This window comes from Trichosurus vulpecula, chromosome 7 (genome assembly GCF_011100635.1).
Source record: "Trichosurus vulpecula isolate mTriVul1 chromosome 7, mTriVul1.pri, whole genome shotgun sequence".
NCBI lineage: Eukaryota > Metazoa > Chordata > Mammalia > Diprotodontia > Phalangeridae > Trichosurus > Trichosurus vulpecula.
Genome location: NC_050579.1, coordinates 273559757 through 273587511, shown reverse-complemented (window position 1 = coordinate 273587511; position 27755 = coordinate 273559757). Strand labels below are relative to the sequence as shown.

At 36.1% G+C, this 27755-nt stretch overlaps 1 protein-coding gene across 8 annotated transcripts in view; it reads left to right on the top strand.

The window, feature by feature from the left end:
- The window catches only part of FKBP5 (FKBP prolyl isomerase 5), a 164430-nt gene that overhangs the window by 96197 nt on the left and 40478 nt on the right, over positions 1-27755 (top strand). For all 8 annotated transcript variants that reach the window (XM_036768672.1, XM_036768673.1, XM_036768675.1 and 5 more), the window contains exons 5-6: positions 14453-14595; positions 20223-20337. In XM_036768672.1, coding sequence (XP_036624567.1) covers positions 14453-14595; positions 20223-20337 — 258 coding nt within the window. The remainder of the gene's footprint in view (positions 1-14452; positions 14596-20222; positions 20338-27755) is intronic.

Here is a 27755-nt window from a genome sequence, read left to right as displayed (position 1 = left end):
ACCAAAATTATCAAAAGAAAACCAAAAGATCGAAAAAAAGAAAAAAATGTCTAAGAAACATAATGTTAGAAACAACTGGCCTGGAAACTCAGGTCAAAGAGAAAGACAATCTAAGAATTATCTAACCATCTGAAAACTATGATCAGAAAAAAAAAAGTTCAGGATATTATGAATGAAAACTGCTGAGAAATCTTAGAACCAAATAGCAAAGTGAAAATAGAAAAAAATCTACCTATCAGCTCCAGAAAGAAACTCCAAACTGAAAACTCCCAGGAATAGCATAGCCAAATCCAAAGCTTCCAGCTCAAAGAAAAAGTTGTACACATAGCCAAAAAGGAGTTCAAATGCAAAGAAGCCGCAATAAGGATGACATAAGACTTGGCAGTTTCCATTATAAAAGAGAGGAGAACTTGGAATACAATATATTCCGAAAGGCAAAAAATGAAGGTTTACAACCAAAGATAACCTATATTACAAAGCTAAGTATAATCTGACTACAGGAGGAATAAGTGTACCATAGTGGAAAAAGAGGATTTCCAAGCATTCGTGATAAAAGGGCCAGAACTGAGTAAATATTTTAGAATGGGAAGGGGAAATAAGCATTTATATAGCACCTACTGTATGCCAGATAGTGCGCTAAGAGCTTTCTGAATGTCTTATTTAATCTTCACAACATTGCAAGGTATGTGCTGTTATTACTTCCATTTTACGGTTGAGGAAACTGAGGCAGACAAAAGTTAACTTGCCCAGGGTCAGTCAAGCTGGCTTTGAAGTCAGGTCTTCTTGACCCCAGGCACTTTATCCACTTTATCCACCGTGCCACCTAGCTGTCTCAGATGGAAACACAGGTGCCAAGAGAAACATAAAAAGGCATACATACTTGTTTAGTTGAAACAGTATATGTGAGGATGAGTTGTTTACATGTTAAGAGGAGGATAAGATACAAAATATCCTCTCAGAATCTTAACATCTTTTAAGTCATAGAGAAAGGTTAGACTGACAAGATTCGTGCGTGGTTTTGTTTTGGACACAATTATACACATAGATTTTGGTACAGAAATACATTTAAAAGCAAATGGGAAATAAAAGACAGGGACAAAGAAGGGGTAAAGAGGGTTTTAGGAGGGCAAGATATATAAGGGAATAGTCATAAGCAAAACAAATTTGAATGTCGGAGGGTGGAACTTGAAGGGAGGATTAAAAGGAAAAGAAGAAAAAGTTAAAACCTGGGATCAGGGTTAAAGTAGGAAGAAATGAAGAATCCCAACAGAGTCCCCAAGTGTCAGGGAAATTCCTTCTCTTCTACTACTTTTCATATTTGTAAAGAATGAGATGATACGAAAAGACAGGATGAAGGAAAATATACCAAAAAGTCATAATTATAAAACCAAATGGAATGAATTCGTACATAAAATATAGGAAAGTAGCATAATGGATTAGAAAACAAATCTGACAATATATTGTTTTATAAGAATCACACTTGAAACATAAAAATTCACACAGAGTTAAAGTGAAAGACTGGAGCAAAATCTGTTGTGCTCCAGCTGACCTCAGAAAAGCAAAGGTAGCAATTCAGATAAGTCTCCAGTAAATATAGATAAAAGAGATAAGCAGAGAAATTACTACGTGCTTAAATGATCCATAAATAAGGAATTAATATTAATATTTTATATATGCACATAATAAAACAGCACTTAAATACTTGAAGGAAAATTAAATTGGAGGGAGAAATAAATAGCAAAACTTTAGTAGTGGAGTGTCTTAATATGCCCCTTTCAGACCTAGACAAATCTAACCAAAAGATAAAAAAAAAAAAGAAAAATTAAGACCTGAATAGAACTTTAGAAAAATTGAAGATGACACATCTCTGATGATTGTTGAATGTGAATATAAAGGAATTTACATAAACTTTCAGGTTTATATAATTTCAAAAATTAATGATGTATTGAAACATAAAGACCTTACCAAAAAATGTAGAAAAATATATAGTAAATACATCATTTACTGATCAAATGAAATAAAAATTGTATTCAATAAACTATCCTTAAAAAATAATTTAAAAGTAATTGGAGACAAAATAGCATAATTCTAAAGAACCGATAGGTCAAAGAAAAAATTATTGAAACGTTAGAAAATTCCATCAAAGAAAATGACAATAGTGAGACAACATACCCAAACTTAAGAGATGCAGCTAAAGCAGTTGAGGGGAAAAGTTGCATCTCTAAACATTTTTACCAACAAAACAGAGAACAAATCAGTGAATTGGGCATACAATTTAAAAAAAAAAAACCTCAAGCAATCACAAATCAGGGATCCCCAACTAAATTACAAAATAGAAATTATGAAGATTAAAGAAAAAAAATTAGTAAAAGAAAATTTGGAACTCAAAAACTTGTGGAACTGAGTGTTGTAAGCTAAAAATAGAAAATCTAATATAATTTTAAAAATAAAATTGAATCAGTAAAAATTGGGAGCAAAAACATTGAATTGATAAATAAAAGTAGACTTTTAAAAAATTACTAAAATGTTTAAACAGCTAATTAACCTGATTTTAAAAGGGAACAGGAAAACTAAGTTGTTTATAACAAAAATGATAACTGAAGAAGAAATAAAGGAAATTGTCAGAATATTTTTTTCAATTATATGCTAGCAAACTGATAACTTAGAAGAAATAGTTGAATATTTATAAAAAAATATAAAGTACCTAGATTACAAAATAAAAAATAGACTACGTAAACTCAGTATCAAAAAAAGAAACTGAACAAACTGTTAATCCACTTCCAAAGGGGAAAAAAAAAAAAAAACTCCAGCACCAGATAAATTTATGTTAATTCTGTTAGCTTTCAAAGAGAAAATAATTCTGTTACTACTATTTTCAATAATGAGGAGAGAAGGTACCCTTCCAGTCTCTTTCAACAATACAAATATTATCTTGATGCCTAAACCAAGGAGAGACAAAGCAGAGAAGGACGGCCAGCAGGCCAATATTCCTAATGAATCTTGGACAGAAATAAATAAAATATTAACCTGTAGGTGCCAACATTTTGAAAAGATTAGCCGTGATGATGACCATGTTGAGTTTATATAAGTTATGATGAGTTAGTTCAACATAAGACTTAGAAAATATAATAAACCATATTTAACATAAATAATAAAACTCATATTAATACATCCACACATTTTTATTGTTCACTCTAGAAATCACAGGAATAATTGGACCTTAATATAGTAAATAGTATTTTTTTAAAATTCAGTAGCAAATATTGTATGAAAAGGAGAAAAATTAGAGGCATTTCCACTAAGATCAAGAGTAAAATAAGAATTTATATTTTATCCCCACAACAATTTATATAGTGCTAGAAACACTAAGTATAGCAATAAAGAAAAAAATAAATTGGAACAGCAAGCAAAGAGGAAATAAAATTATTGCTTTTTGCAGATGATATGATGTACTTGCAGAACCCTAAAGAATCAACCAAAAATTAATTGAAATAATTAATAACTGCAGCAGAGTTTCAAGGCATAAGATAACACCACATAAATCATCAGTATTCGTATATACAACATAGCCAACAAAACCCAACAGGAAGTGCTCAAAAGAGAAATTATATTCAAAATAACTATACAAACTATAAAATATTTGGGAGTCTGTCTAGTAAGATTCACTCAGAACTTATATGAATCAAAGTATAAAACACTCTTTGCAGAAATATAGGCCTAAATAATTGGAGAAATATTAATTGTTTGTGGTTAGGATGAGTCAATATAATAAAAACAATACTAATTAAATTAACTTATTCAGTGTTGTTCAAATCAAACTTGTAAAGGAATATTGTATAGACACAGAAGAAATAATAGCAATTCATATGGAGGAACAAAAAGTTATTATGCTTGAGATAATCAAGCATAATAGTAAGAGGGAAAAAAGTAGAAAGAAATGGGATTTTTCAATGCCACATCTTAAATGGTACTACAAAGAAGTAATCATTAAAATGATTTGGTACTAATGAGAGAGAGAGAGGTGTCAATCAGTAGAACATATTAGGTGTGCAACACATAGAAGAAACAAATACAGCAGCATAGTTTTTGGTAAAACCCAAAGACTACAGTTATTGAGGGAAGGGCTTAGTATTTGACAAAAAAAAACTACTGGGAAAACTGGACATAATCTGGCAGAAATTAGGTTTAAAATAACAACAATATACTTAGTCAGAGTTCTAAAGTCTTGCAAAGTTTCCTCTACTGTTGTGATGATTGTATAAGTTGTACTCCTAGTTTTCTTTTTGTTTTATGTCAGTTCAAAAAAGGCTTCTCCATTCCCTCTGAAACTGTCCATTTCATAATTTCTTATGATTCAATAATATTCTATTATATTTATAAACCACAATTTGTTTGGTGATTCCCCACTTTAAGGACACCCTCTTAGTTTCCATTTTTTGGCTACCAAAAAAACCAAAAACTCTACTATTTTTGTACATATAGATCTCTTTTTTCTTTCTTTGATTTCTTGGGGGGGTGGGGCATTATATAGCATTAGTATATAATATTTCCTTTCTGATACTTTTCAATCCAGCCAGTAAGTCCAGCTTCACACAAGACACTCTCTCTTCTCCATTCTTTGTACCATTGGACAAGGTGTCTCCTATTCCTGGAATGTATTCTTCACTTCCATCTCTTAGAATTCCTGGCTTCCGGCTTCCTACACCAAAAACCCTTCTCCTGCTCTTCTTTCCTGCTTTCCTTCCTTCCTTCCTTCCTTTCTCTCTCTCTTTCTCCTTTCCTTCTTTCCACTTAAGCCCTACCTTTGGCATGATTTACCCCTTGCCCCTCAACTACTAATACCTCTACCCTAAAAGTCCCTTTTATTTGTTTTGTATTCTGAGGCTACCACCTCTCTATCTGAAGGTGAGTAGCGTGTTTCATCATGAGTCCTTTGGAATTACATTTGGTCGTTATGTTAATCACAGTTTCTAAGTCTTTCAAAGTTGTTTGACTTTATAACACAGACATACCTTGGAGATATTGCAGGTTCAATTCTAGACCACTGCAATAATTCCAGTATCTCAGTTAAGCAAGTTACATGAACTTTTTGGTTTTCCAGTGCATATGAAACTTACATTTATACCATGCTATATGGTATAAATATAGTCTAGTACATACGCAATAGTATCATGTCTAACAAAACAAAGTGTGTGCCTTCATTTAAAAATGCTTTGTTGCTAAAAAAAAATGCTAACCATTATCTGAGACTTTTTGCTGGTGGGGGGGTCTTGCCTTCATGTTGAGGATTGCTGACTGATCAGCGTAGTGGTCCCTGAAGGTTGGCATGGTTATGGCAATTTCTTAAAATAAGACAAAAATGAAGTTTGCCACATTAGTTGATTCTTCCTTTCACTTGACACTTAGAGGCCATCATAGAGTTATTAATTGGCCTAATTTCAATATTGTTGTGTCTCAGGGAAGAGGGAGGTCAGAGGAGAGAGAAAGAGAGGCAGAGAATGGCCTGAAGGTGGAACAGTCAGAACAGATGCAATATGAATCAATAGATTAAGTTTGCTGCCTTATATGGATGTGTTCATGGCACCCTAAAACAATTATAATAGTAACATCAAAGGTCACTAATCAGAGCTCACCATAACAGATATAATAATAATGAAAAGTTTGAAATATTGTGAGAATTACCAAAATGTGACACAGAGACCAGATGTTACCACGTGCTGTTCTTTTTTCCTTCCTTCCTTCCACATAAGGTATCACACCCTTACCTATGGGTGCTCTGCACAAAGGGAATGTAAATTTTAATCTCTGAAGCTATTTTTTTTTCTCAAAGACCAGCCTTAACTTCAAATCACCCTGGCTGTCACTCTTTGGCCAACAGTGGGTCCTAGACCAATCCCTACTTGGTCATTGTCTGGGTCCTGATTGACTCAGAATGTAAAAGCAATTTGTTTCTGTTTTGGCCAGAAACTCTGAGGGTCTTCCCCTCCCAGATCTTTTTTTTAAAGAGGCCATTCTTTGCCTCATTTCTTATTAAGCCTCAGTTACCAAAGACTTTTTCTTGAAAAGGCCAAGGTCCCCAGCTGCATCCTGGGCCATCTCTACTTGTCCTGCTCTATATCTGGCCCCTGGACCCAGATGGCTCTGGAGGAGAAAGTAAAGGCTGGTAACTTTGCACAGCTCTCCCTTACTTAAATCCAATTCACTTGCATGTCATGGCATCACTACCCTGACATCTCTTTGAGAACAGGACAAACAGCAAGCAAGCAAGCAGCTTATGTATCCTAGAACAAGGGGTGGAGTGTGTACATAGTCCTTAATCAGCAAGTATTTACTGAAGATCAATTTTTTCTCTCTAGTACATTGGTGGATACAATGAGTATACAAAATATAAACTTGTGAAGTAATCAGCTAAACAACATATGGTAGTGTTGCTTGATCATTTGTTTCAGTCATGTCCAACTCTTTGTGACCCCTTTTGGAATTTTCCTGGCAAAGATACTGGAGTGGTATGCCATTTCCTTCTCCAGCTCATTTTACAGATGAGGAAGTGACAGGTTGAAGTGATTTTCCCGGGGTCACATGGCTAGTAAGTGTCTGAGGCTGAATTTGAACTCAGGTCTTCCTGACTCTAGGCTATAATATTAACTAAGGTGGGACTTTTTTACTGTTTTAGAATGATAAATTAAGTCTCTTTGATTGAGTCTTACTAGGTGCTAAACCCGAGGCTCACACCCTTTTACTACTAGATGCAAAGCCCCAGGCTGGTTAGCAAACTAGTTCCCTAGTTTGAGAGAGGTTGGAAGCCCCCAGGGCCCTAAGGGGAGTTGCTAAGACCAGAGCCAATAGTATGAGCCTAAGTCCCAGTGGCTCACATGACATTTGATGATGTCCAAAGACTGTATAAGAAGAGAGAACAGAGCTATTTGCAGGGGGCTCTCACTCTTGGAGGAGTGTTGATGTGGAGACTCTGGGCAGCTGTAGTTAAGAGCCCTCCAGCTTGTGAACCCAGATGTTGATGCCTTCTTGGTAACTATGAGTTGTATTTGGTCTGTTTATAATGTATCTTTGTAATTTGTTTGTATTTGCTCTGAAGTTGAGGGTGCTGGCTTTTCCCCCTGAACTAAATGAATGATATTTGTATGTTAGATTGAAATAAGATTGTTAACCCCCTAACGTTACTTCCCTTAGTAAAGCAGATCAAAAGAACCTATGCTGGCAGCATTCTTGTTGTTGGGCTTGTGTTGGTCTTTCACCCCCACAGCAGCTACTAGCTGAATTGTTGCAACACAGGCCTAGCATTGTATCCCCTCTACCAGGTAGCTGATCATTATTCAGTACACAGTAGGCATTCAGATACTTGGTAAATTAGTAAAATGGAATGTTTTGCTGAATATATAAGCAGAAAGCAGTCTGATCTTGATTATCTTCAAGCGTCTTCAACTATTGTCCTTTCACTGCCGCAAATCTTGCTTTCACATTTATTGATATTTGTTAAGAACAACTCTGCTTCTTTTCAGCAGAAAGTCAGCATGGTGTTAGTTTCAGGGGACAGGAATTATACCTGCTTGTAAACCCTATTTTTTTTTCTTCTATAAAGGTCCTACTTTGATGTCTCAGTTGTTGAGGTGACTGTTTAGTTTTCACTCTCAATGCCATGAAGCATAAGCTTTGTCAGGTGCTACCAAACTAAAGCAGCTTCAAGTGTAGCCAAGAAACAAAATATTTATTTGTTCTCTGAGGACCAGGCTAATTAAACTTGGCAAGGTTCATTATGAGGTTGGCCACAATGGTGATGAATTTTTCACCCCAGCAACGCTCAAATATCATGCCACAATTCACAGAGTGGTTGTGTTATGTGTCAATAAAAGGCATACTCACAGTGGCAAAAGCTCAGATCCTTGAAGTATTGAAGTTTTGGAGAAAAAAAATCTTTTCATTTCATACTGATAACTTTCACTTGTGCATCATTTCCATTTCCAAATATAGCTCCTCCCACTCCCTTCCTGAAAGAGCTGTCCCTAAGAACCAAGAATAAAAGAAAGAAGGGGAAAAACAGTTTAGCAGAACTAATCTATATGACATTGTGTGTAATGTTCCACATCCATCATCTCCTTTACCATCATCAGCGTTTACCAAAGAAAGTCTTGAGAGAAATGATATGATCTTCAACATAACTCAGTCAGCAAAGAACTCAGTTAGTTATAGGCTTATACTATATCCATATGTGTGTGTGTGTGTGTGTGTGTGTGCGCGCGCGTATGTATACCCATACTCCCAGTTTTTACTTTGTAGGCAGAGAAACACTTTGAAACTATATTAGGAAGGCAGAATTTATGATTTCAAAGAGAATCTCATATGTGCCTAAAAGGTCCGGAACCGCAGGATATAAGGAATTCTCTAGGCAGAAGGCAGGAGAACTAAAGCATGTATTTACACTCCACAATAACAAGCCCACAAACCAGCGTCCCCATTTTGATATTTTCATCAAAAGCTTCCAGGCCCAATAAGTCCACCTTACAAGGGTAACCAGAAGGCCACAGAGAAGCGAGATGGTATAAGGCAAAATTGTATACATGCTTCCCCTCTACGGTAAGAAGATTACCCACTAGCCTCTAGTCAGCCTGCTACCGGCAGCTCAGCTTCGGCTGTAGGTGTCTCTGGCTCCAACCGGAAAAGGAAAGGAGGATCTTCAAGCTGTCCTCTCCCCTCTTATAGAGTTTTTGACATCATCAAGCGCCGCCTGAACGACCAGGGCCGATTGGTTCTTGACTTGGCCCTTCCCCCTAGCGTAGACCATGTTAACACACTTCCCCTCAGCCAGCCCCACGACTCATCACACAGGAAGCTCTGGTCCTGCCCCGGAAGAGCAAGCCCCAGCGTCCAGGGAAGCTCAACGAGGCAAGCTGAGTCATTCAAAGAAAACAAAGTCCATTCTGGCTACAGAAACCAAAACACTTAACCTCCCTTCCTCTAGGGAAAACTTGAAACTCAAATCTGAAAGATTATGGTCTGATGCCAGCATCAAGTGGGTTGTAGGGAGGAATTTCAAAGAAGATAGAACAGGAAACTGGACCATTTCCCAGTTCTCCTGAATCAAGACTTCATAGTATAGTTCCATCTATTTATTTTGAAGTAAATTCCAAGAATATCAGATCCATATTTAAATATAAACTAAAAAACACATTCCAAAAGCCAAATAGAAATGATTTATGATGATTATATTTACTCATATTAAATGTTCTCATTCTTCTTCAACCACTTCTTTTCCTCCAACTTGTGGTATTTTATCATGGAAGAGAGAGAGATGGATGGATGGATGGATAGATAGATAAATAAATAGATAGATAGATAGATAGATAGATAGATAGATAGTGTGAGTAAGCAAGTGATGTACCATGTTCCAGGCAGTGTGCTAACTGCTGGAGATAAAAATACAAGCAAATAAGAATACCTACTCTCAAGAAGCTTACAATGAAGGAAGACAACATATAAAAGGGAGCTAAAAGGTGGAAGAAGGTCCAGGAAGGAAAAAGTGCCCTGGCAATGCCAAAGTCCGCGTGATAATAATTGAGGAGGTATGAATGGAACTTGGCCTTCTTCCTTGATTTCTAATGCTTTGATCAGGTCTTTCTTGGTATTCTTAATGGTAAATACATTCTGGGGTAAGAATTATGTGCCTGGAACACTGAGAAGTTAAGTGATTTGCTCAGAGTCACACAATCCATATTTGTCAGAGGCAGGATGTGACCCTAGGTCTTGCTGACTCTTAAAGTTGACTTTTTATCCACTATACAATGCAGCCTCTCACCTATATATTATTCTTATATTTGTATAAGAAAGTCAGCATGTAGGCATGTAGGTTGTTAAATCTCTTGGTTGCCTTTTTTGGTATTAAAATGGTACAAGATTTTACACACACACACACACACACACACACACACACACACACACACCCCTCTACCTCCTTGGTATCTTTCCTTCCTTCAGGTACCCTAGTGAACTGTTACCTTGGTGCCATTGCAAGTGTGTCACTTACAGCAAAGATCACCTTTAGGTGCACATAATTTAATCTAGCTGCTTTTACTACCAGTTGTCCTTTCTACCTTCTCTGTAAGCTCATCAGGGATTATGTTAGAATCAAAGTATGGTGACTCAGATTCTTTGGTGGTGGAGAGAGTTTGTTATAAGTTTGCAGATCTTTCCCATCTTTCTTATGTTTGTCAGCACAACAGCTCTGTAGACCTTCAGTTTGGTAGGCAGTCTAACACCTCTTTTGACCTCATTGTTGCATGCCTATGAAACCTGAACAGTCTACCAATACCATACCAGAAAATTGAACCACTTCCAGTTGAATTTTCTTAAGAAGATTCTGAAGATCATCTGGCAAGATATGATACCAGACACTAAGGCCCATTCTCAACCTGAACTGCCAAGCAGTCGCGGGGAGTGCAACTCTAATGGGCTGATCACATTGTTCAGATGCCAAACATACATTTGCCTCAAAGACTTTTACAAAGAGATCACGTGAGACCAGAAGAAGAGATACATTAAAAAAAGAGAGAGAGATACAAAGACACTCTCAAGGTCTTCCTAAAGAACTTTGGGGTTGATTGTGAGACATGGGAGACACTGACATAGGACAGTTGAGCATGGCATGCCCACATCAAAGAAGGCAATGTGCTCTCTGAGCAAAACAGAATTGCAGTAGTTCAAAAGAAATATGAGGTGTGTAAACTTGGAAACATCTCCACTCCAAATGTTCACAGGGACTATTTGTGGCTAACCTGTGGTAGAGCCTTTGAAGCTCATATTGGTCTGATCAGCCACAGCTGGGCACACTGTATATTTACCCTGATATTGTGATGTCATTTGGGTTCTCTTTGAGTACAAAGGACAACAACAAATAAACGATTTATGTTCCCAATCTGTTGTTTCCTTTAGTGAGATTTGTTACCATGGATTCAAGTTTTTCTGTTCTGCTGATTATTTCTGCTAAGCATGCCATAAATTCTCTTTCACAATTCTTATTTCTTTTTTAAAGCATTCTGAAACATCCTGCTGTGGTTTAATGATTTCTTCTGTGGGAATCCACAGAATCCTCTGACTCATTGGGTGCTGATTGATTTTCCTTTGTCTTGCAACATTTATTCAAAGAAATCTAGACTCATTTAGCTAATTTGGAGGCCATATTGCCTTCTATTATTAATAGCTTCTCTGTTGCTTATGCTCAAGGTTTTTAATTGAATTTTATTCCTCCTGAGGCCCTTGGTAATTTATGTTTTTTCTTCTTCTGATTTTCTCCTATTGCTCACTTTCTGACTCTTTCTCCTTTTATGGTAGTTACCCCTGACTGTATATCAAAGCTGTATGATCTTCCTCCCACACTGGGGAATTCATGTTTCACCAGGCTTTGTCTGAGTCCTAAATAATTTCTTGGGGGATAACTGAACTTGTCCCAGCTACATGCTGGGCTTTACCTCAGGTTTAGTGGAACTTCATATAGCTATACAAGCTCATGTTCTGCCCCAGTTTCTTCTTCCTCAGAGTTCTGTTGCAACACAGAATGCTGCCAAGCTGCAGACCTAGCCAGAACAAGCTTCTGCCTTTTGGTTTTCTGTGGCACAGGGGAAAAGGGATGAAGAGGCACTATGGTAGGCATTGGGATACGAAGATAAAAATGAAACAGGGCTTGTGTAGCCCTGCCAAAGCATCATAGCTGGTTGGAGAGAAAGCTGAGTGAATGTGTCAGGGATTAGATATTAGGCTTTCCTTTTTTTGCAGGGGGAAGGCAGAGCAATTGGGGTTAAGTGACTTGCCCAAGGTCACACAACTAGTAAGTGTGTCAAGTGTCTGAGGTCATATTTGAACTCAGGTCCTCCTAACTCCAGGGCCGGTGCTCTACTCACTGCACCACCTACCTGCTCCTAGATATTATACTTTTCTGCTGTTAATTCATGAGTTTTTAATTCCTGAGAGTTCTTGATGTTTTAGACCATGGAGACAGCTGACAATGTTTTAGCTCTCATATAAAATTCCTATTTTGGAGAGGTTTGAGAAGTTGTTAGTAGTGGAGAAGGTGTCTAATCTGCCATCTTGTTGGTTACATGACCCAGCAGAGAATATACTGATTAAAATAACATAAATGAAGTTGAACTTTTAGTAAGTGAAAAACGTGAAAGTCCTGGACAACAAATGAAGAAATATTATCCCTTCTCTTGATAGAGAGGTAGATGACTACCAGAATAGAAAAAGTATTATACATCATCAGATCTGGTCACTTTATCAATAGTTTTTCCTTGTCACAAGAAAAGGTTTATTGTTAGAGAGAAGTTTTAGATGACTTTAATATAAAAACAAAAGGCATCAAAAATGTTTGGTTTTTGTTATGTTTTTTATTTTTTTAAATGTTTGTTTTTAAAGTGAAAGTGGGCTGCATACAACTGAGGGCTATTTTGTAATTTTTCTTTATTTCATTTGTTGCCATTATCAAAGAATTCATTACCTTGTTGCCAGCCGGTGACAAGCCTTTTTGTACTTAGCGAGACTGATTTTTTGAAAACAGACTCAGTCCTTTTTCAGAACCATACTTAAAATCTTTTTAGCATAATTGAACCTACCAGAGCTTACGCTATATTGGCTATTGGCTATAGACTTCAAAAATCAGACATTCCCTCTACCTATAATGAGACAGTGAGGGACTTTCTTTGGGTCCTATATGAATTGATAATTGGTTGCCTTCGTAATACCCATAACTGTTTTGTTCATCCCTAATGATTTGTCTTTGCTCATGGTGTTCTAACCTACTTGGAATATTGTTCAGCTCCCTCTCTGTCAATCCATGTCTTTTGCTTTCCTTTAAAACATTCCTTCCAAACAACACTAAAAAAAGTCAACAAAACTTAAGACAAATCCAGTGGATACTACAGATACTATCAAAGTTGAGGCACAAATCTTTTTTTTAAAACAAGCAGTAAGTTCTGAAAGTAGAAAATTAAATCAGTTGCACTGTTAGTTATATCATTATATATGAAATTCTGCAAGTAATATTGTATATACTTTGCACACACTTAGATATATGTGTTGTTTCTCTTAATAGAATGTGAGTTCCTTTTGAACAGGGACTGTTTCATTTTTGTCTTTGTGTCCCAATGCCTGCCATATATTAGACACTTAATAAATGCTTGTTGATTGATTAATATTAGGCTTAGATAATTGTTCTTGGGATAATATGTTTGGTGGGGGTGTTGTCTGGGCAATGGAAAGTTTCTGTTGTGTCACAACAAAATATATCCCAAAAAACCTTTTTTAGATTTTTTTAAACTTCTCACTTCAACAAGAAGTTATTTTCATAGTTTACTTACCCCACATTGATTACTCTTCAGCTTTGTATTGCACAGAACTTAAATGAATTTGTACTTTATGGCTCTAACTTTGTTATATTCTCTAGTTGCAGATTTCTTTTATATCTTTCTGTTCCTCCTAACTCTTAACCTCCTCCTTTCACACTATAATATTTTGTTGGACACTATGGGTGCTAATTGCTAAATTGAGTAAATGAAAAGATATGCTTACTGAATTCAATAAATAATTATTTGGGTATAAGACACTGTAGTGCATACAAAGAAAAATAAAGCCTGGTCCCTACTCATTGAGTCACAAGGTATAATGTGAAAGAAAGACAGCTTAGAAAAGAGAAATCTTATATTTTATAAATAAATTGTATTCATCTGAAGAAACAACATAGGGTTTTATATGAAATAGCTGTAGCTATGACACAGCATCACATTGGATAAAGCAGACCTAATTCAGAGTCATGAAAAAAGGTTTGAGTCCCACTTCTGATAAATCATCAGATCTCTTGACCTCTTAGAGCCCCAGCAAACTAAAAGTTTAAGTTATATAGAAGAAGTTGATTTGTATCGATAGAAAATTCCTCTTTGGGAGCTCCCTGTACTGGTGAAATACCAGGCCACATAAAATAAACAATAAAAAAGCCATAATTATGAAACCATAGCTTCAGTTCTTTCCCAGTGGTTGAAAAATGGTCTGAACTGGTCTAGAACTGAATGCAACAAAACTGCATTCCTACTGCCACATATTGTTTGCCACTGATGAGCAGTGATCTCGTTAGCAGGTTGAATTTTATAAATTTACTTGAGACTGAGTTAGATGCCCCAAGGCAGCTAGCAATAGTTTTGGGGAATTTGAGTATCTACTTTTATCTTTCTTCATCCAAGAATGTATCTGCTCTTTTCATTTTGTGGGTAGTTTACAGAAATCCTTATAGCCATGTTCTGTCCTCTTCACACTGACCCCTACTATAAGTAATTTTCACTGACGGTGAATACCATAGTCTTACTATTGCATTCTTGCCGTGAGAGTGTTAGTGTGTATTTAGCTTTCCAAGAACGTAAAAGAACACAGCTTTCAATAGCCTTTTCTTTTTTCTTAGGCCAGGTTATCAAAGCATGGGACATTGGAGTTGCCACGATGAAGAAGGGAGAGATCTGCCACTTACTGTGTAAACCAGAATATGCATATGGCTCTGCTGGCAGCGTCCCTAAAATTCCCTCGAATGCAACTCTCTTTTTTGAGGCAAGTATACACTATGTTGCTGTGTCAGCATCTGCCTTGGTTCAGTGCCGGCTTTGGAGCAGTAGGCAGTGGGAAAAAGCTGGGCTTGCTGTTCAGATCAAATCCAACTTATTTATTTTGGACCGTGGATTCTTGAATTGATTCCCACAAACCTAAGGGGTGTGTGCCAGTGCTTTCTTAGAAATGGGTATCTGGCACAGAAAGGTTATACCCAAACAAAAACAAAAGATACCAGACCTAGAATCAGGGATTTTAGTTGTAAGCAGAGAGCAGACTCCCAGTTGACTAGGAGACTGAATGAAAGAAATACATTTTGCTGTATTATAATGATATTTTAAAATGTCAATGCCAATTCAAAAATATTTTCATGTTATAAAGTTCATTCATGCAACAGACCTAACCTTTGTGGATCTGAATATATCCATCCCCACGCATAGCAATGCCTAACTGAAAATTTAGCAAAAATAGCTGAATAACTCCAAACAGAAGAAATATTTTTGTATAATTTTGTACAGTTTTGTAGAAAAAAACATATTTACATTTAAAAAATAGCTACAGGGTTTTGGAAAGGAGCTGAAAATATGTAAACCAAAGATGATCAAACAATATTCAACAAGAACTGTTGGCAAAATGGAAAAAAAAGTTTTACAGAAAGTAACTTTAGACTAATCTCTTACCATCTATTACAATAAGCCCCAAAGAGATAGGCAACCTAAATACATAATATCCCTCCCACTTCTCCTCCATTTTGAACCTTCTAACAAAGAATAAAAAAGAAAGGGGGTAAAAGCATCTGAGCAAAACCAACCAGCACCTTAACCATATATGACATTATATGCAAGAATCCCCACTTCCCATCTCTGCAAGGAAGGGAAGAAGAATTTTCTCAACTTTTTTCCGTGTCAAGCTTGGCCATTATAATTATATGGCATTCAGTTGGTTGTTTTTTATACTTTTTCCTGCTTACATCTCTGCATGAATTCATGTTCTCCAATATTTTTCTGAATTCTTCGTAGTCATTATTTCTTACAGCACAGTAATATTTCATTATACTATTCCCCCATCTATGGACACCAACTTTGTTTTAAGTGTTTTGCTACCACTGAAATTGTGGTGTGAATCTCTGGGTGTATATGAGACCTTTCTGTCCTTGACCTCCTGTGATACCTAGCAGTGGGTCAAAAGGTATGAATTTTTGAACTTAAATACAAAAAGACAAAGAAAATATTTCCATGTACACAGCACAATACAAAAAGAGGATTCGGTATGAAACCATGAATCTCCATTTCACACTGTTTGCTTCTCTTGAAAAGCTATATAATAAATACTACATTGTTTTCAAGGCTACCCTGCCTTTCTGTGCTTCCTTCTGAGTTTTCTTTAGTTTTCTGCTTTGCACTTCTTACTTTTTTCCCCCTCCTCCCCACCCCACACTAGAGAAGGCCACCATTAGACACAAATATATATATATATATATATATATATATATATATTTGTATATGTATAGGTACAGCCATACTATCCATACTTCTGCTTATCAGTTCTTTCTCTAGAGGTGGATAGCATTTTCCTTCATGGGTCTTTTGTAGTTGATTTGAGTATTTTCATTACTCAAAATAGAACTTAGTTGTTCACAGTTCTGTATATATTCTCTTGGTTCTTCTCAGTTTTCTCTTCATTATTTCATGCAAGTCTTTTCCATGTTTTTCTAAGAGCATTGAGCTCATCCTTTCTTACAGCACAGTACTATTCCATCACAATCATAGACCATAACTTGTTTAGCCATTCCCCAATGGATGGGCATCCCCTCAACTTCAATTAATCACTCTCTTAGCAAAATTTCAAATTATTCTCCAGAATGGCTAGATCAATTCATACTTTAGTGAACACTGTATTTGTATATCTTATTCCATTAACACTGTATTAGTATACAGTTCCTCCAGAATTCAGTCAAGTCAAGTCAACTGCCAATTTACTAAGTGCCTACTCTGTGCCAGACACTGAGGTAAACTTTGTTTTCCAGGAAAACAGTCCCTTGCTCTCAGAGCTTACAGTCTAATGAGGGAGACAACATGCAAACTATTATGTACAAGCAAGTAATACAAAGATAAATTAGAACTAATTAACAGAGGGAAGACCCCAGAATGAAAAGGAATCAGAAAAGACTTTTTGCAGAAGGTGAGATTTGAAGGAAGCCAGAAAGTGGTTATGAGGAAGGAGAGAATTCTAGGCATGAGGGAGAGAGAGTCAATGAAAATGCACAGGGTCAAGAGATAGAGTATTTTGTTGGAGGAACAGCACAGAGATCAGTGTCACTAGATTGCATAGTTTGTGGGGATTTGGTATAATAACATGTAAGAAGACTGGAAAAGTAGGAAGGATCCAGGTTATGAAAGATTTAAAAGCCAAGCAGAGGATTTTACATTTGATCCTAGAGGTAATAAAGAGTGACTGGAGTTTACTGAATGGGGAAGGGAAGAGTTTTAGCATGGTCACCCCTGCACTTTAGGAAGATCAATTTGATCTTCTTTGAGCTGAGTGGTGAATGGAATAGAGTGGGGAGAGAACTGTGGCAGGGAGACCCACTAACAGGCTATTGCAATAGTCTAGGTGTAAGGTAACGAGGGCCTGCCCCTCAGGCTGGTGGCAGCAGAGGAGAGAAAGAGACATATGCAAGCGATGTTTTGAAGGGAGAATTCACAGGATTTGGTAATATATTAGACAAGAGAGGTAAGAGATGGAGAAGTTGAGGATAACTCCTACTTTGCAAGCCTGGGTGACTGGGAGGATAATGGTGACCTCAAGAGTAATAGGGAAGTTTGGAAAGGGGAAGGATTTGAGGGAGGAGAGAAGATAATGGATTCAGTTTTGGACATGTCATGTTTAGGATATCTATGGGATATCCAGTTCGAGATGTCCATATAGTCAGTTGGAGAAACAGGAGGCTGGAAGTCAGGAGAAAGGTTTGGCCTGGATAATTAGATCTGAGAATCATCTTCAGAGAGGTGATAATTAAAATCATAGGAGCTGATGGGATCCCCAAGTGAAATACTATAGAGGGAGAAAAGAAGGCTCAGTCTAGATTCTTTGGTCAGGACAAATCTTGGAGCAGCACCCACAGATCATGGGCTTGAACTGAATAAAGATCCATCAAAGGAAAAAAAAAGGAGTAATCAGACAGGAGGAGAACCTGGAGACAGCAAGCAATGTCATAACAACCTAGAGAAAGAAAAATATCAAAGAGAAGAAGCTGATAGTGTTAAAGGCTGCAAGGAGGTCAAGAAGTATGTGGACTGAGAAGAGGCCATTAGACTGGGCATTTAAGAACTGAAGAGAGCAGTTTCAACATGAATAATTTCTGGTTTTTACCATCTTTGTGAGCTTATTGGGTGGGATGTGAAAGCTCAGAATTCTTTTGATTTGGATTTCACTTCTTATTAGTGGTCTGAATGGATTTTTTTAATACTTTTTAATTCTTTTGAGAAGAGTTTGGTTCTGTCCTCTTACCAGTTATAGGGGGAAGATTCCTAAATAAGGGGTAGATCATAAAATTATAAATTCTAAAATTTTGATGATATAAAATTTTGTAAGTTGTAAAATTTTGCTCAGACAAAATCAGTGCACCTAGCATAAGAAATAGGCTACTGAATAAGGAAAAAACTTTACAGTTAATATCACAGATAAAGGTCTGAGATGCAAGATAGATAAGAAATGGATAGAAATATACGTGAGTAAGAGCCATTTCTCAAAAGATGGTAGTTAACTGGAAAAGCATAGACAGTTTTCAGAAAAAGAAATAAAATTATCAACAACCATAAGAAAGAATGCTTCAAATCACTAGTTATATAAATGAAAAGAACTTTGGAGTTTCACCTTATAACCATCAGATTGGAAAACATGACAAAAGAAAAAAATGATAAATGTCGTGGGGGTCTGTTGAAAGACAGGAGCATTCCTATTGGTGGAGCTGTGAATTATTCCACCCCTTCTAAAAAACAGTTTGGAAGCACTCTAGAAAAGTCACTAAATATTCTTTGACTCAGTGATACCAATACTAGGCACATAACCCAAGAAGATCAAAGATAGAAAGATCCTATATATACAAAACTAGAACAGCACACTTTTGTGGATGCAAAAAATTAGAAAAATAGTGGATGTTCTTCAGTTGGAGTATAGCTGAATAAATTGAGGTAGGTGAATATGATATGATATTGTCATAAGAAATGATGAATATGAAGAATTCAGACAAACTTGTGACTTGTATGAACTGATATATAGTGAAAGAGGCAGAACCAAGAGAAAATTTGCATAATGTCCATAATAATGTAAAAGAAAACAACTTTGAAAAACACCAAGATTCTAGGCTCAATAAATTGTGGTTCATGAACATAATGAGGTATTAATATTCCATAAAAAATGACAAAAGTGATCATTTTAGAGAATCCTGGGTAGTGTCAAATGATGTAAAGTGAAGTGAGCAGAATCAGGAGAACAGTTTATACAAGAACAACATTATAAAGAAAACAACTTTAAAAGACATGAATTTTGATCAATTCAATGACTAGCTATCACCTCTCGGGAGTGAGGTGATATATTCAAGGTACAGAAGGAGACATACATTTTTGTATATGGCTATGCTATGCATTTGTTTTTCTTGATTATGCATATTTGTTACAAAAGGTTTTTTCCCCCATCTCTTTTTTTAATGGGGGGAAACATGTTAAAGGGAAGGGCAAGTTAGCTATAATAACAAAAACCAACAACAACAATACCTATTGAAACTTTTTTTAATGCACAAAAGAAAAAAAAAGGAATTTCAGAAGAAAGTACAGGCAAATAAAACAGTTTTGAAAGTAATGTGTCGAATTTATCACATCCTTTTTTTAAAAAGTGAATCATATGAAATATAGTTTCATGGTTTCATATACCGTCTTTTTTGTCTTTACGTATACAGAAGTCTTCTTTTTTGATATCTGGGTTCACAATAAAAACATTAATTTTAAAAAAGAACAGAACTGTGGTCATTACTGTGGCTAATCTTGACCAAAGGATTTACGGTATTTCTCTTTTTTCGTCAGGTAAACTAGACTAGCTATATGGCAAATATTCTCGTATCTGTTGGTTTATTTATATTTCATTAGTATAAAGAAGGGATAGAAGAGTATGGAAGGAGTCCAGAAAGAGTCTAGGAAGCGACAACAATGTCAAAAAAAGGTTTTTTTAAAGAAAGCTGCTAAGAACAATGGCCCCCCGACTGTTGAGTGGAGAGGGGTGGGCGCTTTAGGAACAGATTAAAGTAGTTTTGTGCCAGCACTTGATAGTTCTGGCATTTTGCCCACAAAGCAGTTTTCATAGCATTTCCTGTTAGTCTTTGTATTGCGGCCACAAAGGATGTACTCTTAGACGTTATCGTTGCATTAAGGTTCTTTCCAGGTACTGGAATATGTGCTGTTTTGTTTTTTTCTATTCTTCTAATAAATAAATGAGATGTCTATATAAATTCACAGTCATATCAAGTGGATAGTTTTCGTTTTGCTAACTAAATTGTGAGCTGGATTGCCTTGCCTTCTATCTGTGCCACTGTTGACTTTGCTCTTTTTTAACCAAATCCCCTTTTTTCTTTCTAGATTGAACTACTTGATTTCAAAGGAGAAGATTTATTTGAAGATGGAGGTATTATCCGCAGAATCAAGCAGAAAGGAGAAGGTTACTCAAACCCAAATGAAGGTGCAACAGTAGAAAGTAAGTCTACAGATTAGGAAAGGTAATTCAGAGCCAGATGTGGGGAGGGTGGCCTTTGAATACTGGATTCAAAAGTCTATAGGTTTTTCAGTAGGCCCTGGGGAGCCACTGAATATTTCTGAGTCAAAGAATTATCTTTTCAGAATGATGTATTAAGAATATTAATCAATGTAAATGATGTATTGGGAAGAGGAAAATGTGGAAGCAAAAAAATCAGTTTGGAGGGTATCTGGGTGAGAAGAAATGAGAAACTGAGAAGAGGGAACATTTAGGACTGATTGAGGAAGGATTTAGATTGGATGTGTGGGTAAGAAAAAGAAGAGCAATATATGGCCACATGATTATAAACCTAGGTGACTCGAGAAGATAGTGGTAGCATCAACAGGAATTGAGACTTTACGAACTGGGGCAGGCTCTAGGAAAAAGATAATCAATTCAGCTTTGAATAAAATTGATATGGAAGTGCCAGTGAGACATCTAGGTAAAGGAATAAAGCAAGTAATTTAAAGTACAGGACTGAAGCTTTGAAGAATGGAGATATATTTGGCTGCATATCATACATTTTGGTATGTTGTCTCATCGTTGTCATTCTCTTTAATGAAATTATTGATTGTTCCTTTATTCTTTGATTCTCTTTAGGATTAGGTTAGTTTCCAATTAATTTTTAATCTATCTTTCCTTGACCCTTTATTGAGTGTAATTTTTATTGCATTATGATATGAAAGGGATGAATTTAATATTTCTGCTTTTCTACATCTGGTTGTGAGGTGTTTATGCCCTAATACATGGTCAATGTATGTGTAGGTGCAACTGAGAAAAAAGTATATTCCTTTCTATTCCCATTCAGTTTTCTCCAAAAGTCTATCAAAGCTAACTTTCTAAAATTCTATTCACCTTCTTAACTTCTTTATTGTTTATTTTATGGTTAGATTCATCTGGTTCTGAGAGGGGAAAGTTGAGGTCTCCTACCGGTATAATTTACCATCTATTTCCTCCTGTAATTTATTTAACTTCTTTAAAAATTTGGTTGATATACCATTTAATGCATATATGTTTGTTTAGTATTGAGATTTTTTCATTGTCTATGGTACCTTTTAGCAAGATGTGGTTTCTTTCCTTATAGCTTTTAATTAGAGCTATTCTTGTTTTTGCTTTGTCTGAGATCACGATTGCTACTCCTGCTTTATTTACTTCAGCTGAAGCATAATCAATTCTGTTCCAGACCCTTACCTTTACTCTGTGTGTGTGTTCTTCAAATGTATTTCTTGTAAACAACGTAATATAGGATTCTGGTTTTGATCCACTGTCCTATTAACTTCCGTTTTATTGGTGAGTTAATCCCATTCACATTCACAGTTATTATAACAGTGTATCTCTCTCCATCCTATTTTTCCCCCGTTTATCCTTCTTTCTCTCTCTCCTTTCACCCCATGTCTCCTCATTAGTGCTTTGCTTCTGACCACCACCGCTCCCAGTCTGCTCTCCCTTCTATCAGTTTCCCCACCTTTCTCTTATCTTCCTTCCCTCTTATTTCTTTATAGGATAAGAGATTTCTATACTTAACTGAGTGTGTATGTTATTCCCTTTTTGAGCCAGTGCCGATGGAAGTAAAGTTCAAGTGTTGCCTGCCACCACCCCCCATCTTCCCCTGCACTTTAATAGCTCTTTCATGTAAGATAATTTAACCCATTCTACCTTTGTGTTCCCCCTTTTCCCAGTGCATCCCTCTTTCTCACCCCTTGATTATGTATTTTTGATATCCCATCATACCCAATTCATACCCATGACCTCTATGTATATGCCTTCTAACTGCCCTAAGAGTGATAAAATTCTTAAGAGTTACAAGTATCATCTTCCCGTGTAGGAATATAAACAATTTAATCTTATCAAATCCTTTGTGTTTTCTCTTTCCTGTTTACCTTTTTATTCTTGTCTTGAGTCTTGCATTTGAAAATCAAATTTTCTGTTCAGCTCTGGTCTTTCATCAGAAATGTTTTAAATTCCTCTATTTCATTAAATATCCTTTTTTGCCCCTGAAGGATTATACTTAGTTTCACTGGGTAGGTGATTCTTGGTTGTAATCATAGCTCATTTGCTTTCCAGAATATCATATTCTAAGCCCTCTGACCCTTTAATGTAGAAGCTTCTAAATCCTGTGTAATCCTCACTGTAGCTCTACAATATTTGAATTGTTTCTTTTTGGCTGCTTGCAGTATTTTCTAGGACCTCTGGAATTTGGCTATAATATTCCTCGGACTTTTTATTTGGGGATCTCTTTCAGGTGGTGACTGGTAGATTCTTTCCATTTCTATTTTGCCCTCTGGTTCTAGGATATCAGGGCAGTTTTTCCTTGATGATTTATTGAAATGTGGAAAGGACACCCCAGATATATAGGTGGGCAAAGACAGGATGGATGACTTGAAGAGCAGTGAATGACCCAGAATTTCTATGTACATGAAATGAAGCAATATAGAGAATTCCGAAAAAATAAGTTAAAGCTAGATTGCAGAGCATCTTGAATGCCAGATTAAGGATTTTGGCCTTGATTAAATATAACATTATTAATCATTGATCTTTAAATAGGAGAGTGACACACAAGTAGTTTAGGACAGATTGAAGTGGAGAGAGAATGAAGACAGATGAATCAGAAAACTACTAATATCATCCAGGTCATATTATTATAAGGAACTTCACCAGGCTGGTGGCAATGGGAATGGAAGGGCACAACTGCTAGAGATACTGTAAGATGGAAAAAGTAAGGTTTTAATCCAGGCATATGAATGGTACTACAAAGAAGGAAAACATGACAAGGCTGGGAGAATTTAGAAAAGGGAGACATTGCTCTCTAGTTTTTGTTTTTCATGTAGTGCTAAGGGGAAGCTAGTGTGGATTCAGCAGTCCTCTATTTGAGGATCCAATCAGTCAGCAAATAGATACTAAACACTATTCTCTGTGCTAGCACAGTGCATAAAATTTCTATATGAAAGGAGGTTACATTCTAATGGGAGAAATAAGATGTAGGAAATAAAGATTAACATGAGAGAAAGTCATCCAGTGCAGATCCAGGTCTTAGTGAGGACTAGTAGATGGAAGGAATGTGATTGAAAGATGTCCAAGATCAAGGGTAGTTTGTTCACTCTGGAACAAGAATTTCAGGTGGCACAGTAGAAAGCGTAGGCAGAAGTGGACCTTGACATGGGTGGGGTAGGATTGAGGAGGATGAGGTTGAGAGAACAGGAGGTAGGGTTTGGGGATAGTTTGCTTTCTACGTGGCTGATAATTGATCAATACAGGGATAGGAAGAAAAGCAGGTGGTGGGAAGTTGTTAGCAATACAGGTAGTAATGGATGGCAGAAGAAAAATAAAACACAATTTGTAGCCTCTTAGAGGTGTTGACTGGCAAAAGCCAGGGGTAGGGCATTAACTACTCTCTCTTGGCTCTTACTGAGAGGTAAGGTGGAGTGATCTGTGCTGAAGCTGGGTTCCCCTAACCCAGGGTTGGATCAGCTCCTACCTGCTGCTGCTCCTTCCCCTAGTGGCTAAGGAAGAGGCAGGGGTGGGAAGTAGTGCTGAGGACACCGTTTTTCCCCTCTCCCCAAGCTAACAGAGGGTACTAGACCAGGCCAGGATAAAAGTATACTTTTGTCAGTGAGGAGGTGTTGCTTGTTAAGTCCTCAATACAGATTAGATCTTTTGGTAGAGAAGGTAGAAGCTTGGTGAATCTTAAGAGGAAATTATGTAGTAAAAGGACATGTCAACAAAATCCTATTTTTATAGTTTGGTTGAGAACTAAGGTTGTCAGGAAGACAAATGGATTTTTAAGACAAAACAGAAATTAATGATTTCCTCTATTTTATTTTAAGATACATTTTGTTTTTAAAATGGGCAAAAATGGATATGTGACATTTTTTAAAAGTGGAGCAGAACAGAAGGTAACACTTTTCATAACTATGGCTAGGAGAAGAATTCCTTTTTTATTTTATGTTTAATTTTTAGTTTCAGTTACACATTCTCTCTCTCTCTTCCCTTCCCCCTCTCCACCCATTGAGAAGGCTAGAAATACGATACCCATAATATAGTCATGCAAAACATATTCCCACTTTAGGCATGTCCTGCCTTCCCCCACCCCCGCAAAAAGGCAAGAAAAATAAAGAAAAGAAAAAAATGCTTTAATCCGTACTCTTGAATTCATCAGTTCTCTATCTGGAGGTGTGGATAGCATTTTATATCATGAGTCTCTGGAGTTGTGTTAGATCCTTCTATTGATTTGGAGTTACTAAATCTTTCATAGTTGATTGTCTTCACAATATTGCTGTTACTGTATAAATTATTCTCCTGGTTCTACTCACTTTACTTTGTATCTGTTCATATATGTCTTCCCATATTTTTCTGAAATCATCCCCATCATCGTTTCTTACAGCACAATAGTATTCCATCATAATTATATTCCATAACTTGTTCAGCCATTCCCTGATTGATGGACATCCCCTCAGTTTCCAGTTCTTTGCTACCACAAAAAGAGCTGCCATAAATATTTTTGTACTTTGGAGTCTTTTTGATTTTTTTTTTGTCTCCTTGGGATACAGACCTGGTAATGGTATTGCTGGGTCAAAGAGTATGCGCAGTTTTATAGTCTTTTGGGCATAGTTCCAAATTGTTATCCAGAATGGTTGGATCAGTTCCTAACCATACCAACAGTGCATTAGTGTCCCAATTTTTCCACATGCCCTCTAACATTTATCATTTTCCTTTTTTGTCATACTAGTCAATCTGGTAGGTGTGAGGTGGTACCTCAGAGTTGTTTTAATTTGCATTTCTCTAATCAATAGTGATTTAGAGCATTTTTTCATATGACTATAGATAGCTTTGATTTTTTTCTTCTGAAAACTGTTCTAACTGGAAAATGGTTCTTATTTTTAATAATTGAGCAGAGTTCCAGATTGTTCTGGGAGAAGAATTCTTAACCAAAGAAGAGATAAAGGTGATCATAAAAAAAGGGAGGCAATTTTAACCACATAAAATTTAAAAGCTTTTGCACAAACAAAATAAGTGCAGTTAGAATAAGAGTTGGTGTTAAAAAAAAAACCTGTGCATCAAACATTATTTCAAATATTCTAGAAACATAGATTTAGAACTGGAGGGGTCTTTAGATACCATGTAGTCTAGCCTTTATAGATAAGAAAACTGAGGCCCACAGAGGTGAAGTGACCTGTCCAAGCTAACAATGGGTACCATAAGTGGCAGATCTAGAGCTTGGCCACAAGTGTCCTGACTCCAAATTCGTTGTTCCTCTGACCCTACTATCCTGCCTCTCTCATAAAAACTACAGTCGTTCGTGTGCGTGTTCGTGTGTGTGTGTGTGTGTAATTGATGCAAAAGACAAAGAACTATTCCACCTAGTTAAATGATTAAAGTAGATGAACAAAGAATTTACTAAAGACTTGAAAATACTCAACAATCATATTTTTAAAAATGCTACAAATCACTACCAAAGGACAAACAAGTTAAAATAACTGAGGTTGTTCCTCACATCCAGGAAGTTGACAAAGATGACAAAAGATAGGGATAATTGATGTCGGAGAGGTTGTGGGAAAACTGGCACATTAATATATTATTGATGGAACTGTGACTTGGTCCAACCATTCTATAAAACGATTTGGAATTATATGAACAAAGCCACTGAACTATTTGTACCTATTGGTCTAGTGGTACTACTACTAATGGCAAATATTCCAAGAAGGTCAAAGGTAAAAATAAAGGTATAACATATATATCATATTGTTATTCACAGCATTACTTTTTATAGTAGAAAAAAAACCAAACAAATCTGGGAATAGATATGCTCCCAACAGCTGAACAGTATTTGAACAAATTGTGCTATATGAACAAGTTTACTATAAGAAAAACTGAATAGTGAGGAATTCAGAATGGTGTGAGAAGACTTTTGTGAACTGATGCAAAGTGAAGAAAGCACAACCAGGAGAACAAGCTACACAAAGAATGAAAAACGAGCGAATGATTGAAAAACATTTATTAAACCCTTTCTATTGGCAACCATTGAGGATACACTAATTAAAATAATATAAATTGTAGCAGCACTGAAAGGCAGCTGAATTCCTTTTTACCATAATGACTGATCTTAGTCCAAGAGATAGTTGATGAAACACACTTCCCTCCTCTCTGTAGATAGATGAGGAACACTATGCTTGAGAAATATGGTATATGCTGTCAAATGTAGTTGCTGTGTCACCTGATTTTGCCAAACCTTTTCTTTGCTACTTTTGGGGGTGGGGAAGGGACAGGACAGATAAACCCAATAACAGTTGACTAAAAGATTTCTAAATGTCCTTCATTTTTGAATTTTCGTTTTATTTAACTAACATTTCCCCTCAGAATTATACAGAAATATTCACCTTGTCCCCAAAGTCTATGCTAGAATGGTGCTTTTGTCATTATGTAAAAAACTGGGGGAAGACTTATTAAAATCAAGGAGAACTTCCAATTTTAAATATAAATATAATTTAAATTATTTTAGTCAAACTTTTTAGGACCCTGTGTTTTTGTTAAAGAACTAATATCTTTTAGAGTACACATAAGGGAAATGGCAGGAGTTAAATTTTTTTGATGTCTGCATGATTATAAATATTTTAAACAAAGAGACCTTTTCCCATTTTATCTCTTTTGAATATATATTGTATAGTTGGATTAAAGGGCATATACTGTTTAGTAATGTGTATAATTGCGAATTGTTTACCAGAATGGTTGTACTCTTTCACAGATTCACCAACAATGTATCAATATGCCTGTTTTCCCTCAGTCCTCAACATTTGTAATTTTCCTTTTTTGTCATCTTTGCTATTTTGATGGACTTGAAGTGGAATCTTAGAAGTGCTTAATTGGCATTTTCTGATTAGTAATGATTAAGATAACTTTTTCATATGGCCATATGCCATGTGGAATACCATTTGCCATTTTTCATATGACCTAGGTTTCTTCTCTTGTTTGTAGCCTTAGATAATTTATCAATTGGAGAATAACTCTTATTCTTACAAATTTGAATCAGTTTTTTACATATCCTGGAAGTGAGATCTTTATCAAAGAAACTTGTTGCAAAGATTTTTTCTCAGTTAATTGTTTCTTTTTTAACCTTAGCTTTACTGGAGTTGTTTATGCAAATTTTAAAAAATGTTTATGTAATCAGAATTATCCATTTTATCTTCTTTGATCCTCTTTATTCCTTGTTTGGTCATGAACTTTTCTCCTCTCCATCAATTTGGCGGATAATTTTTTCCCATATTTCTCTTACTTGTTTATGTTGCAACCTTTTATACCGATGGCATGTGCCTATTTGGAACTTATCTTTATATAAGGTGTGAGATGTTGTATATAAGTAAGTTGGAGGTAATTTCTAATTTCCT